Source organism: Silene latifolia, chromosome 3, assembly GCF_048544455.1.
Source record: "Silene latifolia isolate original U9 population chromosome 3, ASM4854445v1, whole genome shotgun sequence".
NCBI lineage: Eukaryota > Viridiplantae > Streptophyta > Magnoliopsida > Caryophyllales > Caryophyllaceae > Silene > Silene latifolia.
In genome coordinates, this window is record NC_133528.1 from 77,490,442 (window position 1) to 77,508,885 (window position 18,444).

At 37.5% G+C, this 18,444-nt stretch overlaps 1 protein-coding gene across 2 annotated transcripts; it reads left to right on the top strand.

Annotated features, from left to right (window-relative positions):
* Positions 1-659: 659 nt before the first annotated feature.
* Positions 660-17,850, top strand: LOC141647733 (protein farnesyltransferase subunit beta). Of its 2 annotated transcripts, XM_074456033.1 has the most exons (14): positions 660-938; positions 1,012-1,098; positions 2,414-2,519; positions 3,326-3,361; positions 4,903-4,985; positions 6,890-6,943; positions 7,770-7,821; positions 9,553-9,617; positions 9,789-9,845; positions 9,950-10,022; positions 12,679-12,765; positions 12,842-13,010; positions 14,802-14,929; positions 17,383-17,850. In XM_074456033.1, the coding sequence occupies exons 1-14, from the start codon at positions 826-828 to the stop codon at positions 17,608-17,610; spliced, it is 1,338 nt and encodes a 445-aa protein (XP_074312134.1). In that variant the 5' UTR covers positions 660-825; the 3' UTR covers positions 17,611-17,850. The 2 variants fall into 2 exon arrangements, with proteins under 2 accessions (XP_074312134.1, XP_074312135.1); XM_074456034.1 differs by lacking the exon at positions 12,679-12,765 and having other exon boundaries at positions 719-938.
* Positions 17,851-18,444: the final 594 nt, after the last annotated feature.

Genomic DNA, 18,444 nt, shown 5'->3' on the forward strand with positions numbered 1-18,444 from the left:
CGGGTAATGATGCTTGATGGGGTTTGTAATTTGAAACTTTTCATGCTTTTTATTGATTTTGTAAGACTTGAAAGTTTATTTAAATTTGGCTTTGTAATTTGGAACTTTGTTGTTTGTAAGACATTTGATTTTCATGTATAAGACATTTGTATTGGTTGTTTTAGGACTTTGTGACCTTTAAATGACCAAAGTTTAGATGTTGGTTGTAATGGTCTTTAAATTCCCTTTATTTTAATATGTATATTAGTTTTTTTTTGCCGTGTCCCGTGTCCTGAAAAAATCGGAGCGCCGTGTCTCGTGTCCGTATCCGTATCCGTATTCGTGTCCGTTTTGGTGCAACCTAGCCCACAAGCGAACCAAACGCATCCTTAGAGCATCCGCAAAGGTGTAGAACTACCTCCCCATATGCACTTTTTCTCCTCATATGGGAAACCTCACTAATGCACCAACCTCCCCATAATTTGAGGTTCCACCATTAATAGAGAGGGTTCCCAAAAAAAAGCAAGGGTAAATTATGTTCCTTTGGGGGAGGTTTCCAATTTTTTATAGGTAAATGAGAAACCCCATTGTTGTATAAATGTGGTTATAGATTGAGGAGGGTAGATGGAAAAATTAGTGGAAAATGAGGTGTACGAATAAGAAAAAGAGAGATAAAATATGGGGAACCCCATTGTTGCGGATGCTCTTAGTGTACAAATAATTGGGGCAAGGTAACTCCGGGAGAAAAGCATCCCCCGCCTACATCACCCACAAAACTAGTGTTAAACCCACACACAATTAGCAGTAGTTCTAAGCATCATCATCATCATCATCGTCTTGAGAGAAATGGAGGAAATAAAGGCAACGGTGACGGAGACAGAACAGCGTATGGTAGAGTCTCATGTGTTCAGCATATTTCACCACTTCTCACAGCTTCCTCAAAGACCCCAATCTGTCATGTATCTACTTGCATCTCTCACTTATCTTTTTATCCTTCTTCTTTTTTCTATGAATTTCATTTTTTTTTTTCAGGTTGGAAATTGCCAGGGATTCACATTCCCACTACCTCACCACGGCCCTCCGTCGCCTTCCGCCTTCTTTTTGCGTCCTCGATGCTAAGTCAGTTCTTCTTCTTCCTCTTGTTGCGTTCTTTTGGTGGTATCTTGATTTTTAATTACAGGACCTGCTGGCACCCATTAACCTATAAATTTTGTCACTTGCTTCAATGATTGGTATTGTCTATGATATGAAATTGCCCTTTGTTTTTAATTACAGGAGCGTACGATGGTAGTATAAGCCTGTTCTTAGTGTTTTAAAATGTGTTGAATTAAGTTTCCGTTCATGTAATTCATTGAAAGGATGGTAACGAAATTTATAATCTATCAAAGTATATTCAATATTTTAATATACACCTAACAATGTAACGTTCCATATTGGGAGTTATTGTAAACTGTGACATATACGTCCCTTCTCAAGAGTTAAGAGGTGTCTAATCTTTTGATATGTACTTTAAAGTGAAAAATGCACGCTTTATTTGTTGGATTTTAGGCTATTGTTGTCCATGAATGTTTAAATTGTTTTAGAGTAAGCCATGGGAACGGTGAAAAGTTTGATGTTGGAGTTGATCGTTGTGAAACGTATACTCGGATAGATGATTGGCGATGTAGAGAGAGCTTAGATGGATTGGGGAGATTATTACGTATGGTAGGTGCCCAAAACTTATATAAAAGAAAAATAAATGGAGTTTGACGAAGTATTGGAGAATACACTATTATCTTAAGGAAGCATAAGTTACTCGATATATATTGTTTATAAATATATAAATATACATGGTGCATCGGATTTTGATGTAGTGCATCACTTTTGGAGCAGAAGATTTCCAATTTGTTGCTATATCAGTCACTACTATTTGGATTACTCTTTATTCATCGTGTTCTCACCTATATTTTCATGATTATATTGGTGAAGCTTGTGAATGTGTGCGTATGTTTGTAAAGGATGGAATCATAATATTCGATCACGGACGCTGTATTGGTTGTTGTTGCCCATTCTCCTTAAATGCAGCCAATATTACCTCAAATTAGAGTCACCCGCGGTCACGGTAACCAATAAAACCTTGATATCTTGACCGCAAATTGGTGTCACGGCAATCTATAACCATGGATGGAATAGCCACTTATATGCTTATTTTGTTTCTTGTTTCTGCACCAGAGATAGTTCAGTTGCCTAAAAAGTAACCCTTAAGAGTTAAGGGTCTCTGTCTGTTTGTTTTGTTTGTTTGTTGTTTGGCTCTCCGTGTGTTGATATTCTCTTTCCTTTGTCCTTAGACTTAATTTTCATTGAGTTTTCCTCCACAAAATCTCATATAATTTTTCCTTTACAAAATCATATACAACCAAATTATGTTTTAAAGGATAATACTTTGGTTTTGCAGTCGACCGTGGCTTTGCTATTGGATTCTTCACTCACTTGCCCTCTTGAGGGAACCTATTGATGATGCCTTAGAAAATGATGCTATTGATTTTCTCAGCAAGTGCCAGGTTAGGTTTGGAGTGTCGTCACTTACATTATTGTATGCTAGTTTGTTAGGTCATGAAGTAATTTTTAGATTATGTTTAGGGTGATAACAATCCCCCAGTCGTGTTTATGAGGAGAGACTTCAGTTAGTTAGCTAGTGTTCTTTGTGTGGTATTTGTTTCTTTTTGGTGTGAGGTGGGTTCACTGACTCACTGTAGTAAGACTAAAGACGCTTTTTCGGCTAGAAGAGAAGGATGAAAAAAGGTTGGACTAGTAGATGTGATCGGGTTATAAGTAATCATTGTATATTGCTTCGTTTTTTTTGCTTGGAAGATAAGGATGAAATTAAAGGTTGGATTAGACAAGTTTGGAAGATTTTTCTTTTGTTTATTCGTCTAAATTCATCCCGGTAGCTAAGGATGATCGTCGCAATGGCAAGGGACAAACTTCTATATTCTGCAAGTTTCTTGTAAGGCTGGAGCATGATTATTCTCCTCCAAAATCCGAAGTCACACTTATTAGCCTTCTAAGTTGGGGTTAGCGTTAGCCTCGCCCTTATGCATGACCAACCTTGTATAACTCCAAATGAGTAGGAAATTACTTAAGCATCAAATCCGGCAAAAGTCACAAAAGAACACTTGGCCGCAACTAGAAGCGAGATGTGAGTTATAATAGCTCCGAAGAGTGTATAAAACACCATATTAACCCTTGGCAAGGTGGTCAAAGCACTATACGAAACATGTATATCAATTACGAAATGGAGTAGTTATGATAATTTTATTTTCTGTTTATTTCCTTATCTTGAAACTTGTCGTTTATGTGCATGTAGGATCCAAACGGTGGATATGGTGGTGGACCAGGGCAGGTGTGTAGATGTCGAACTTATATTGTTTCGATTTATTATGATTACTGTATGTATGATGGGAAGGGGAGCCTTGGCACACCGGTTAAGGTGTTGCTTTGTGACCGTGAGGTCACGGGTTCAAGTCCTTGGAGCGGCCTCTTGCCAAAATGGCAAGGGAAGGCTTGCCCCAATTACACCGTTGTGGTGGGACCCTTCCTCGGACCCTCGCCTAGCGGGGACGCCATCGTGCACCGGGCTGCCCTTACTGTATGTATGATGGGGTTTATTGTTGTAGGGTCTAAATTTGGTGGCTAACTGTTGAACCTGTTATTGTAAACATGTTCATAATTGTTTTAAATAATTGGAAATGCATTATTTTCAAATTCTATTTTGCTATGAGCTACCTCTATCCTCTATTTGGGATGAAGTAGTAATATAGTCATTTTTCTTTACTAATTTGCGCGCTTTTCTTTTTAATTGGACAAAAAAACGTTCCAATGTAAGAGTACTTTTTAAAAATTAAGTGTTTTCAAGGCACAGAAGTGAAAGCTCTTATATGCACATATAGAAACATGTAAAAGTTAAGAAATTCTCTTGGGGTGGGAAAAATCGCCATAGTAATCATCCCGGGCATTTTAATGTTAGCCATGTGGGATCGTCCATATACAAAAGTAACAGAACACCGTCTGAGATTTTTTTGCTTACTTATTTTCTAACTAGTAGACATCACATAGACACCGACAACAATCATCACAGCTGAAAGAAGTTGGTTGTCTTTTGATACTAATGTGTCTGAATAATGTTCAAAAACAACTTCCTTATTCATATAGGGTTATCATCTTGGAGGCTCTAGTTTACACTACATCACAAGATATGGACAACAGTCCTTAACTCGTCGTAGTGGACACAAAGTTGGCTGTCTCTTAAAGTGCTAATACTGATACGGAGTTTGTGAAACAAGAACTATAATCATCAAAGGTTTTTCGTTTTCGTTGGTCATTGCTTGCCGTCTTTCTAGTACTTCTCCTTCTCTCCCCCTACTAAAGGAATCCAAATCCCAATGTTGCACCTTGTTCCTTGTCTCCCCTTTTTATAAGAATGAAGAACTAGTTCTTTTGCTCGAGTCTCTCATTCTCTTATCAAGTAATGAACTCCATTTGTCTGTACTGTAATATACTGTCAACGATAACTTGAAAAAGAAAATCTTCTATTGTGAAAGGACTCGTGGCCGTCTTCTTTGCTCTCTTTGCTCTATGATAATTAAGCTTTTTTCTATTATGAGGAGAACCAGTTCTCCAAGCACCTCTTTAGACTGGACTCTGTGAAGTGCTGAGACTCTTGAGATTCATGCTAAAGACATTCTCTCTGAATCAAGTGCTCTTTTTATAAAACTCACCTTTCTTTATTCTAATATTCCGCTGTTAACAAGACTGATTTCGTGCTGGTTGTTGAAGAATAGTTCATAAATACGTTCCCATTTCATTGATTAGTTTTAATAAAACTCGGATTACCTTCTCCTCTATTTTGTTTTCACTAATTTATTTGTGTGGTTTACTCCGTAGATGCCTCATCTAGCTACCACATATGCTGCTGTCAATTCACTTATTACATTGGGCGGGCACAAGGCGTTGTCATCCATCCATAGGTGGTTAGTTTACTGCAGTTATGTTGTTTCATTATGTTACAAGCTGACACTCACAGGATAAAATTTGTTAGTATTTGGTCTGTTATGGCTGCAAGTGTCACACTCATTTTAAGTCCCTCCATTCCATAGTGATCTTCCCAGTTGCTTTTCACGGTCTCCAATTTGATCATGAATATTTGTACCTATATACTACCTCTTAAGTTAGAGTCTTCTCCCTTTTAGTTTGGGCTCTAAAAATAAGAAAGGGGAGAAATAATGGTTCAGTTACCGTTTACCATCCCCTTAAGTTTACAGTTTACACACTCATTCACAAACCTCACAATCTACATTCCCCACCCACCTAGCCATCACCTCCAACACCAACTACCCCAGCCCCAACCTCACTTACCCGAGGCTCAACCAAGTGAATCACTACCCAAAGCCACTATGGCACAACCCCAACTTAACCCACCATCGATACCCATTCCCAACCCCCCTAAACCACCTTCTACACCGTCAAAAACGCCTCCCACCAACCAGAGCAGCCACCTCCAACCCCAAGAAACAACCTCCTCACGCCATAATCCCCTACCCTCAAACTGTGATGCTCGGACTGTGGATCCGGCCCGGACGCGGATCCGGACATGGATCCCTTGTCGGATCCTTCTATGAGAAATCGGATCCTTTGGTGTGAGAGTGTTTTGTTCTTATCCTGTGTTTTGTACATCACCCCTATATCAAGAGTGATCCTAACATGAATTTAATGCTGTGATAAAGTCTTCATTCATATTAAACGTGAAGAAACTAATTTTCCTTTCTTTTCTTTGATTTTTTTAACTAATAATCAATTTTTTCAGAAAAAATAAAAATTAGCCGAGTCCAAATTTAAATTTGGATCCTCGTATCCAAGTCCTTGTTTTTGAGATTACAAGGATCCGACACTCGGATCCGTACCCGTGTCGGATCCTCATATCCAAGTCCGAGCATCACAACCCTCAAATACCCTAGATCTAGGGTTTTCGAGGGTAGGGTAGGGGATTATGAAGTGGGGCGGTTGTCTCTTGGGGTTGGGGCGGGTTTTCCGACTGGTTTGAGGAGTATTGACGAAGGGTGGTGACTGTGGGGGCCAAGCATGGTGGTTTTCGAGGAGAGGTGATGTCGGCTTTGGTGGATGGGGTGTCACTTGTGGCGGAGGGGTGGTGGTGGACTGGTGGGTTTGGTTGTGGAGAGGTGGTGACTCTGATGAGGGTGGGGAAAGGGTGAGGAGTGTTACTCATGTGGGTAAATTGACTAATAATGGCAGTTAATAGTGAAAATGACAAGGGTATTGGTCTTATTACATGTTAGAAACTTATAAGGAAATATTGGAAAAAAAGTCAACTCGGCCCAATAAGGAAATAGGGAACAACACTCCTCACTCAGAGAGAGTATTACTTTTCGTCTGAAAATACAATTTCATAACAGAATTTTTAACAACAAATGTAAATATTTTTGTATCATATCATAATTAATTATATTATTTAATATATTGACGGTCAAAGTTTTGGAACTTTGACCACTAAAAAGCAAATGGGAAGAACACTATGAAAAGGAGTAGAAATTAAGATATTTGTGTGAGGCGGTGCGCTACTTTTCTTGCGATCATTGATAATACGATAATGTTGTTGAGGGATCATGACTAGAAACAAACTCATTATTCTTTAATTTTGGATTGTGATGGAATATAACAGAATGGCCGTGCTTCTTTATATTTAAAATAGCATTCATTTGACGCATGTCTTGTAGTGAGTCATCTAGAAACAACTTCTATGTGTTACTAATGCAGGGTTATGCCCTACCCATAATTCACCAGAGCCCTTGAGGTACTGATTAATGTTATTGTTTTTGGTCATGACTAGGGAGTAATGTGTATTTGTGTTGTACAGAGATGCTCTTTATGCATTTTTGCAAAGAATGAAGGACCCTAATGGATCTTTCAGGTATAAGTGGTTCTCTCTTTGTCATTTTTTCTCTTGCTTGGTGTGTGTCATGTTTGGATCCTCCCCCTCCCCCTCTGCCTCTCTCTCTCTCCTTTGAATGTCGCTGATGTTTTTTATGGTGTAAAGGCAAGCTTTTCATTTATAACACAAACAATATAAAAGTATTTTTATCATTGATAGTTAGCAGTTGATCTCGACACTGCTGTATCAAAAAAAATTTCTCCTATACATCAAATTACTATGAATCCACCCTATATTTTTAATAAAAGGAAGCTCTCTCAAAAATTGCGTTATCCGTAATTTGAATGTCTAATGTCCTGTTTGCTTGTGTGTGGTTACTTTGTCTGTTGTCGTTTCTTTTAAGGACTTTATCTCAAGCAACTATTAGTTCTGCATTTGACTTTGGATCTTTGTTTTATGTTGGGATTTATCATTCGAGGTAATTCATGGAGGGATACTAATGTCAGGATACTTATTTCCAAAGATATTCTTAGAGTCTTGATTTACCAAAAGAGGTTTTCCTACGGTTGTTGCTGAAAAGACCTATAGATATAGCCGTGAAGCAGAATTAAACAGGAATTGTGGAATTCTTTCTAGGATAGCCTACATTTTCTGTATTCTTCTTCTTTCTTACTTCCTCTATTTCACTCAATTATCCCTGGTTGTGTATTCATGTGAGGTAGAATTTTGAAAAATGAGGCTAGTTGAGTAATATGATCTCTTAATTTACATAAAAAAATATTTTTGATGGGATAAAAGTTCTTCTGATGCATTTGTTTCATGATGAGCTTGTTATTGTTTCATCGTAGTTCTTTTGATCCTTCAGGATGCATGAAAAGGGAGAAACTGATGTGAGGGCCTGCTACACTGCTATTGCAGTAAGATTTCTTTGATCTTAAACTTGCTATTCTCAAAGGTGTTTTTATTTCCCCTTACTGCAATGAACCAATGATTTCTCCCTTCAATCATACTGGAAAAGTAGCCTAAAAGTGGATGTTTCAAGCACAATGAACTGGTGAACAAACTGTTGAGCAATTCGGTACTTATAGTTGCTTCGACTATGTATGCAAGTGAGATGTTAGTCAAAAGTAGGGGTTGCAATATATACAAGGAGTATAGCCATGGATGCTCCACGTGTTTTTATTCTAGACTCATAATAAGAAGATAAACAATATTTCTAGAAGTACAATAAAACTAACATTCCTACATGGACTCTATTCTCTTGGACGGATCAGAGGGCCTGAGTATGCCGTGTTTCTATAACCTCCTCGAGCAGATTGTGGTGTGCATCCTTTCTGAGCAGTGGGACTAGCGCGAGAGTCCAAGTCTATGTAGAAGTAGGACCTGCATTCATCATCACGCCAAGTTACATACTCTATGCTGACGTCACTGACATGTTAGCTAATCTGATTAGTTGTAGAAATTACGTGTACTCCTAATTTGATTACAGTTAGGGGTCAATGTCATTGTGAATAGAAAATGGTGCGCTAACTCCTCGTCACCCTTGATTCGTCCGCATTCTTCGCTAAGTTGCATGACCACGGATTGTGCCCGAACACGCCAAACCACCTATGCATCCATGGCTATGCTTCACTTCTCTCACGGGTGCCTCATGTGTGTCACGATAAATTACTGTCCACACGTCCATGATTACCACTTTTGCTTTCGTGGGTATACTTCACTTCTAGCACATGCACATATCGTACGCAAACTCATGTTGCGTCTTAAAGTACGCTTGACACGTCCTAGTGTACTCTCCAAGCTATGAGGTGTCACACCCTTAACAGCTCAATTAGCAAACTCATCACTTGTACAGTGAACTCATTTGATCTCGGGCCATCTCTCCTCTCAAATATTTAGTAAGACTGTTCTCTGAGATTGTCTGTTGGCTTCTCGTCATTAAAATTTGCAAGATTGCAAGAGGAAACTGGTACATCAGTTTATTTGGCTTACACAGGTCAATTAAATTTATCCCTTTCATTCTTACTAACGATTCATATGGTAACGTGCTTCACTTTGTTGTATAACTAATACCAACTTTCCATACCAGTAATGATTTAATGAGAAAATGCTTTTAACTGTTTGGATGACTATTCCTTCAAAAATCTTCTTATCAAAAAAATACAAAAACTTTCTTGTGCGGTTTGGAACAGATGAACAAAGGGTTATTTTTTCTCCATTTTTAATAGGATTATATATAGAAAATATAATAACTGTGTGAGAGGATGAATATACAGAAAGGAATAGGAAAAACCAGTCCTCCATCCAAAAAAGTACTTCGTACAACATAATCATTTCCTTATTTGGAAACCCATGTTTTTAAACTACTATCGTTGTTGACAATAGTCGTCAGATTCTCTAATTCCCCAACACCTTTTTCTTCTAAAAGATCTGGAACTTAGACCTTCAGCACTTGGCAAATATTTGCTCTTTTATGCCTCCTGAGTGTTATGGAAATATCATTTCTATTAGGTGAACGTACACCTATAAACATTTGAGCCTTAGAGGCCCAGTCCCTCCGTTAGCAGGATATCCACTGTGATGCTGTGTAGTGTTTTGATATTACCAATATTCCTGTTGTTTATCTGTTAACTCATCCATCTTTTCAGACCGCAAGTATCCTGAACATCTTGGATTGTGAATTGGTGGAGAATGTTGGGACTTACATAGCCAGGTTAGTTCCTCCTGATATAGACAGCTGCGTTATTCCTATAATGTGTGGTATTAATGGCTCAAATCTTGTGGTGAGATATTTACTTGAACCTTCAACATTATCATGCGTAGCATTTGTACTAGTTTCTGAATGCAATTTTTGTCTTTTAGTGTAACATGCATGTTTATCCAGTTGTCAGACATATGAAGGGGGCATTGCTGGTGAGCCTGGTTCTGAAGCTCATGGTGGGTATGTTACTCCGTAAATATATAATGTATTATATTTTTTTTATGTATATTGTTGCTACTGTACTGCCCTTTCTGTTAACCCATTAACAATTTTCTCCCCAATAGGTATACTTTCTGTGGGCTGGCAACGATGGTTCTCATCGACGAAGTTCATCGATTGGACTTACATGCTCTAATTGTACGATGAACCCACTCTACTTCTCTGCTAATTTCTGCTCTTCAAGTTAATCATTTCAGATGTTTGGTTTAGTATATTAGTGAAATCAGTCAGGTCGAGTTCTATCATTTGTTTATACTTATTTTGCCCATAAGCCCCTTAGTCCATTTGTGTCAATGGTCATGTCATAATTGACGATGTGAGTATTAGCTAAATTTGTTAATCTTCTGCGGGTTAGAATTTATCCATTTTCTAGTCTTAGTAGAACTAGGAGCTAGGTAGCACGGACACTCCTCCGGATCAGCAGTGTCCGACACGACACTCGCCGGACACACACGGACACGCCTAAATGTGTCGGATACCTATAAATGAGGAATGAGATGTTGAAAGACTGAAAGAGATTGATTAGAAGACGGGTTTGAGCGGGAAATGAGAATAAGTTACAGTAAAAGTCAAATTTTACCTTCAATTATTTAAATTTAATATCAAATACATTTACAAAAATAAAATGGTACGTTAATTATAACTATACAATATACATTTTATTAAATTTAAATAATGTGTCCCGTGTCCTACATTTCATGGGATGCCGTGTCCACGTGTCCGTGTCTGTTTTGGTGCTACCTAGACTTGGAGTAGTTGCCATTAGATCTAGCAAAAGAGAATCAGACCTATAAACCTATTTGAAATGTAGACGTGAGAAGGATATATTGCTTATAACTTGGTACCGAATCAAATCTGACCTAACCAAACTCAAGCCGAAACTATCATACCAGAATTGACCCAAACCAAATTTATTTGACATGAGCCCGTATCTTGAGATGTCTCAAACTTTTAAAATCCCAAATGTTAAAAAGGAATCAATACAGTAATGCAGTTGTAAAATGTGAAGTTCATATTAGTTTAGAATATATAATCAATGTAGATGTTTTCTTCACGAGTTCACATGTTGTCCCTAAATTTTAGTTTAATTTATCTCATTCATCTTGCATGACCTAATTCAAATTTCACTGGATTCAATTTTAATTGAAGCTGAAGAACTTGACTCAGAAAAGACTTATAGTGAAGTAAAGTTGAATTGAACTGGAACCGAGATAAAGTATACGGTATACCAATCATATCCCCCAATTCGAAAAGTTGATAATGATCCCTACCCGGTTAACCTGTTTGCTAGGTCTAGGTGCCACGCATATTCTTACCTGAAGTGGTGTACACCAGGTGCCCTACTGGGACTCTTGTAGTAGTATAAACTATAAAGCATCCGCTTGCAACACCCAGAGCAGTGGTTCCATTCGGATGCAGCACTCTTACTTGGACCCGGATAGAAGCACCTAATCCGAGGATCCGCGGGGACAGTAGATTGCGACCTGTAGTTAGTAAAAAAATAGTTAGGTTATTTTGCAGACCTGTTCTATTTGTTATTCGTACTTTTGTAGATTTATTTTCCTTTCTGAATATAAATCGAGGCGCCTTATACCATAGGTTTAAAAAGAATTCAGAACTAAGTTGTGAAATTAAGTTTTTTTTTTTTTTTTGGCTAAACTGTGAGAATCAATAGGGTAATTTAGCTATTTTGTTGAATATCTGGCTGCGGTTGGAGATCAAGGATGAAATATAGGTAAGATCATTTAGGGTTATTAGCCACTTTTGATGTTCGTAAGGGTCGGATCTTTCATCTATTTTGAAGTGTCATTTTTTTCACTCAATTGGATACAAAAGTCTCAAGGAGCTACGGTGGGCGTATCACCACATATGTTGTGCAAAAGTTTGAGTATCTTAAAATGTGTTCTTATTAGAGGGGATGGGAAGTTTCCATTGCTTGGCTGGGTTGTAATTTTGTTTATATTTTTCCTTACTAGTTTTGATGAAATCTCTTTACTAGAGTATCACTTTTTTTTTTTCCTGCGCTTTCTTGCTTCTGTACCTTTTCACACAATTTGATACAAAGGCCTTAAGTTGCTTCTGTGGGCATATTACCTCATCATATGTTGTGCAAAAGCATATGTATCTTTACGTCTGTGTTTTTAAAAAGTGCGGATGAAAAGTGGCCATTGTGTGGTTGGGTTATTTTTACTTTTATTCTTGTCTCCTTCTCATTTTGATGATATCTCTTAAACAAAAAAGTATTGCTATTTTTTTCCGTACTCTATTACTCTCATTTAATATTATTTATGCAATCAGTTATTGACGGTTCCAAGGGTAATTCATGTTAGACGATCCGGATTATTTTGGGTTTAAGGCTTTGATGTTGTTGTTCTTCTTTTTCTGTACCCCCACTAGAAATTGCAACTTGATGCCACATGAATTATGTTTTGATTTCTGGATTTTATGCCATAACGAAACTAACCAGTTAGCTTCAAAGTGGTTGACTTGTATAAGTTTGGTGACAAGACTAATTTGTTTTTCTTTCTTAGTTTTCTCCGTGTGCGCTTCATAGACAGAATGCGCACTTCTAGTTCTTTATTTCCTCGATGCATCTTTTGCTTTTTTTGAAACTAAGTTACTTTTGTAAACTTATTTTCTAATTGAATGACCATATAGAGTAGATGAGACTTGTGAGGGAGTAATAGTTGAGATATCACAAATATAGATTCCTTAATGTGATTATTTGATAGATCCCTGCTTTTATAATGACATTTTGTCATGTGGCTTTTGGATTTTGTATTTACTGTACCAGAATTGGGTAGTATTTCGGCAAGGAGTTGAGGGTGGATTTCAAGGAAGAACCAACAAATTGGTAGATGGTTGTTATTCGTTTTGGCAGGTTATTATTATTAAACTCAAGCTCCTTGCTTAATTTGCTTTCAGTTATTGACCTGACACATAATTGATGGATTCAGGGAGCCGTGTTTCCGTTAATCCAAAGATTGGAGCAGCTTCTTGATAAGCAGTCTGAGGTAACATGCACAGAGGGAAAAGAAATTGTACATCAAATTGATTTGGCCGAAACAGAATGTGCTTTACCTAAAGTGACTTGTGTGATCAACAAAACCCAACTTGAACAAGAAGGTGAGGAAATTTCCATTTACCATCATTTTCCTATTTCTTATTTGAGCCCTTTTTGTGAAGTAGATGTAATTAAGAGAACTAACCAGAAATTTAAAAGACTTTCCATACGTTAAATTTGTTTGGAGCTAATATATTGACCATTTATATTATTAGAATGTGACTTGATGTGTTTCTAAATTCTCTTGTTGAGTTCAGTTGTAATGAGGATTTTGCATAGCCAAGTTTATATAACAGGGTTACATAACACTCAAATCTAGCTAATGCTATAACATGACCCTGTCACATCATGTATATTTTATTTGGTAACTAGTAAGTCTGTACTTTGATGCATTGCTTGTTTGAGACAACCGAATTTTATTCGCTCCATTATTGTTAGATTTGCGCAATTGTTTTTTGTAAGTGCATACTTGTGAAAATGAAAAGGATATTGCAGGTTTGAAACCTCAAACCCATGCCTACCTCATGAAAAATTCCATTTGTGAAATAAAAATAGTCATGATTCATTCTGATAGTTATGCCCTGCATGTGCGGTGATTAAATATTAGCGAGTTTTTCCACTTCCTTCGTAACAATAACATTACCATAGTGCATCAAAGAATCCAATCTTTGGGAATATAGGATTGCTTACAGATGGGTATGGGTTTTCAAATAATTGTACTCCTATCCTTGTGTTGCTATGAGACCCATAATGAGAATAGCTTGCAATGGTGGTTTCCCTAACTCATTAGATTTTCCAACCCCCTTTTTCAAAGAGTAAAACAGATATACGAAATCACGCCTCCTTTCTCTATTTCCATTTACTTCCTTGAGCTCGTTCTACTAGCTTGCAATGAGGTGAGGTGTCCAGCCAGAGTTTGTAATCAAAGGTTTCTTGTTTAAAATTTAGCACACTTGCAAAATTGTATTTGCTCATTTTGGTGAATCTTAACTTTGCTTTAATCCATTTCAAAAATTAAGAAAAAAAAAGGAAAAGAAATGACAAACGTAGCTGTTGTGTAGTGCTCTAGTTTAAATTGGAGTCTGAGAAAAGCATTCTCAAACTGCAAATATGTGACTTACACATCATAAGTTCATAACCTATGTTACTCAAAACTTGATTCCTAATGTCAAATTGTCCAGGATCAACACGATTATCTTGTGAAAATGTTTCATGTTGTTGGCTTAACATTAAGTGTATAAGAGTCGTATTTGGCAAGTATCATATTACTTTTTGTACCATTTACTGCATGTGGACTTCCTTCAAATCTTATCTTGCCATAGTTTTGCGAGCTTCTCAAAGTGAAAACCAGTTACATTATATTTTTGTTTGTTGAAAGGAATTGACATTGCATAACAATTTAAAATCCAAATGATACTGATACTGATACTGAAGACTAAAGAAATTGATTTCATTAAATTAAAAGGAAGTTACAGAAACTAGAAAGATATTTTTTTGTTGCTATATGTTAAATCCACAAATGACAGGATTGGTATTCAGTCGTTGAGGATGTTTGTTAACTATTCTACCTCTATTTCCTTCGCCAATATGTCTGCGTATTTAGCTATTCCTGCTAGGGTGTCTGTTAAATTTTTCCCACATGGTTTGAGGGATGACAGATTTTGTTTTTGCTTCGACCATTATTTAGTTTAGACATGTTCTTAAAACATTCTTTTACAAAAAAAAGGTCTTCAATAAATGGAAATGGTTTAAGAATTCTTTTTACTTTGGAAAGCTGCCTTTTGTTTGATGTATTATTTTCCACTTTTCTCAAGCACATTGGATTTGACAATTTTTTTTTCTTGCTTATGCAGCCGTGCAGCATAATCGCAGTTTTGCAAACATATCTGAAATTGGTCTTGATTTTCTCAAGAAACCTGTTGATGGGGGAATTCTCTTCCATAACATTGCTTTGCAGCAGTACATTATTCTCTGTTCTCAGGTAATATTATGTGTGCGTGTTAGGTTATTGTTCGGAATTCATAACCATTTTTTTGATAGATAAAACAATTTTTATCAAGAAAATTTGAGAGAGCATGTAGATTAAAGGACAAGATATCCTCAAAGACAAAGGAAAAGGGAGTAATACTGCCACATCAAACCCTATTAAGAGGACTTTTCTTAGGAGCCACTATATCATGATTAATCCCAGATTTCATTCCCTAGGCCCCTATTTCCTCCTAGAGTGTTGATTGGCAGCCGGGAGTAATTTCTTCCCTTGTATCAATCAACTTAAGCTTCATCTTGTCAAGAAGATTTGGAGCCCGGTCATCTTGCTCTTTGTATGAAAATAAATTGTATCAGACCCATGGACAATGTGAAACTAGGCCGATGAAAAATGATTAAAAACCAATAGTTTTGGAGATTTTCTACTTCCGCGTGCTAATTGCACCGTGTTGCCCTAGTTATCTCAAAGAGGAAAAAGAAAAACTGATTGGTTTTCATAAAAAAGAAAGGCGATTTTCTCATAAAAGAAAAGGCTCTTGGAGATCTATTTGTAGAATTGTATGCTTTGATATGTCAAGGTGAAGACAGTTAGTTTGGTGAAGTACATGTGGACAAATGCTTTGAAGCGAGTAAATTTTGTGTTTTGGTTAAGACATATAATCTTCCTGCATGCTTTACTAGTGTTCTCTTTACCTCTAGGACTTGTGGTTCGATGGATGTAATCTCTAATTCCCGCTAGATGGAATATCAAACCTCTATGTGAGTATCTAAATCATTCTTAAAGTCAAGTGCACTTAGCCCTTGTTTGAACTGTGTAAATCAGACTTACCGTCAAGCTCATCCAGACAGGATGAAATGAATACAACTGTTTGAACTGTATGTAAATCAGACTTACCGTCATTCTTAAACATGATTTGATTAATGATATACCAACATGACAACCACCACGTAAACATCCACCGCCACTACTAGCCACCCTCTACTACCCCCATCGGAATGCCGCTCACCGCCACTTAGCTCACCAAAACCACCGCAAAACCACACCTTAACTCCAAGCTACCGTGTGCAACTTAACCACTGGAGTACCACTTACCAACGTCAAGACCATCGACTCCCTTGGAGCACCACTTACCACCATTGGATGCATTAGAGACCGGAGAGTACAATAAAGAGATTGGCATTTGATGATTGCTTATAGATTTAGGGATATAAGAGATAATAGAGAGAGATCTGAACAATTAGACTTGTGGTCAAATGAGGGCGTGGTAAAGGTGGTCGGTGATGGTAGGATTGTCAGGGGTGGTGGTCAATGACGAACACGGGCGTCGGTTATGATACTGGTCCTTGGAAACAAGGTGGTCACTAAGAGGGTTATAGTAAGAAACGGTGTCTGGTGGTGGTTCGGTGGTCAAGACTCAAGAGTGGAGATTAGGGGGTATGGTGGGTGAAATAGCTGGGATTAGTAGTTAGGATTAGTGGGTAATCCCGAATATTTGGGCCATAAAGTAACAATAACACGTTTTCTTTTTGTCGTCGTGATAGCGCTAACATCGCCCGCTTAAATGACCAAATTGCTCTTTTCTTTAGTTCCATCCCCCCAAGGGCCCCCCAACCACCATACTCAATTTTGAAACCTCCATACTTCCCCTCTTACCGTTCTCATATTAGACCTACGGTGTAAAATAATCTTGCATCTCCAACAACATTGTTTGAAGAGTTAAGGTAGTATGATTAGTCTGGCCCTCGAATTTGCCTTGGATGGAAAGTGGAAAGAACGCTCAGAATGGGCTGGAGTACCATGCAAGAAAACTTAGCCTAACCACTGGTGATGTACATGTTACTACTATGACCTGCAATACAAAGAAAGTGTCACCAAGAAATTACTCTTTCCGCTTGATAACCTCACCAGGGGAAACAAGACTAAAAATAATACATCTCTAAATGAAGTCAATAGAAACTAGGAACCTCAAACCTGAGCTGAGGTTGTACGTGCACTCATGCTGTCCAATAGCCTGTTTGGTAAACTACATGAGGTTCTGGATCATCCAATATTTGAATTGTGCAATGACTGTTGAATTAAAATACCTGATTTTGTGTTGACAGAGCACTGACTTAAAATATCTGTTGGATGAAATTACTAAGCCGTATAATGCTCTATTTGGTTTTTTCAAATATTTATATGTATCAGTTCATTTTTTTTCGAGATAGCCAAGGTGACCAATCTGCCATTTATGTTTATCAAGTATTTTCATAGTTGAAGGATAACAATTTGTTTTTCTGACAGCCATCAAAAATTACTCGTAGATTACATGCTCATTGCCTTCTTCGCTAGATTCTGAGCAACCTTACAACTTACAAGGGATAAAGCTAATAGTAATACAGGAATCAAACCACTAAATTTGATTATTTGTTCAACTTGAGTAAGATTGTGAATTATTTTTGGTGCAGGTTTTGGACGGAGGATTTAGAGACAAACCCGGAAAAAGCCGAGATTTCTACCATACTTGTTATTGTTTAAGCGGCCTTTCAGTATGCCAATATATGGGCTCACACTCTTCACCTTTGCCACAGCAAGTGTTGGGCCCAGACTCCAACCTTTTGGAACCGACGCACCCTCTGTATAATCTGGTCCTCGAGCGTTACAACGAGGCCCGGGAGTTTTTCACAAGCCTCTAGGTATAGATGGCGCCTAGGCTTGTTTGAGTCTAATAGAGTTGATAAATTATGATTGCCCCTCTTGCCATCTGGTTATTTTGCTATGTAATTAGCCATGAATCACGACATTCCAATAGGCTAGTCAACATGTTTACCTTTTGCTTTGAAAACTCCCAAATTTGTTGGTCATATATCCGTGGTCTTTGGGAAACGATGTCAAGGATCCACAAATCCGAGCCAAATTAGAAATTTCAAGCTCAATCTGTTGTAACCATAAAGTTTTTTTTTTTTTTTTTTTTTTTTAAGGTAAGAAAACTAGGTTGATCCTCTAGAGTAGGACCAACCTATCTCATCCTTTCGAATGAGGGAGGTAAGTTGAAGCCACCGGCTATCAAACCACCTCGAAAGAGTTGGACATGAATGTCCAATAGTAGCCATGAAGTCAGCAACCTTGTTGGTTTTACGAAAGCAATGTTTAATTATCACTTTATCGAAAAAACGAAGGTCTAATTCTACATCCTTGATAATACTAAAAATTTCCCAAGGAATTTGCCAATTACCTCGAATTGAGTTAATAACACATAAATTATCACCCTTCACAATTAACTTTGAGATTCCTAAGTATTTAGCTGCTAAAATACTTCTTTTAAAGCGAGATCTTTTACAACAAGGATACTATTGGATCCGCACATTTTTGCTCCCAACAAAACGATTTTACCATTGTGATCTCTTATAGAATATCCTAAAGCAGCTTTATTACCTTCTATTCTTGATCCGTCAAAATTTAGCTTTAGGAAACCGTTTCTAGGTTTTTCCCACCAAATTTCTTCCTTACTAGAGTTGTTTCTAGCTGAC

What these genes read in the sequence shown, in the direction of transcription:
- LOC141647733 (XM_074456033.1), top strand. Translation starts at nt 826, where the DNA reads ATGGAGGAAATAAAGGCAACGGTGACGGAGACAGAACAGCGTATGGTA. An exon ending in ATGGTGGTGGACCAGGGCAG is followed by an intron (nt 3,362 to 4,902) that starts GTGTGTAGATGT and finishes TTTACTCCGTAG; the next exon opens with ATGCCTCATCTAGCTACCAC. An exon ending in GTTGTTATTCGTTTTGGCAG is followed by an intron (nt 12,766 to 12,841) that starts GTTATTATTATT and finishes TGATGGATTCAG; the next exon opens with GGAGCCGTGTTTCCGTTAAT.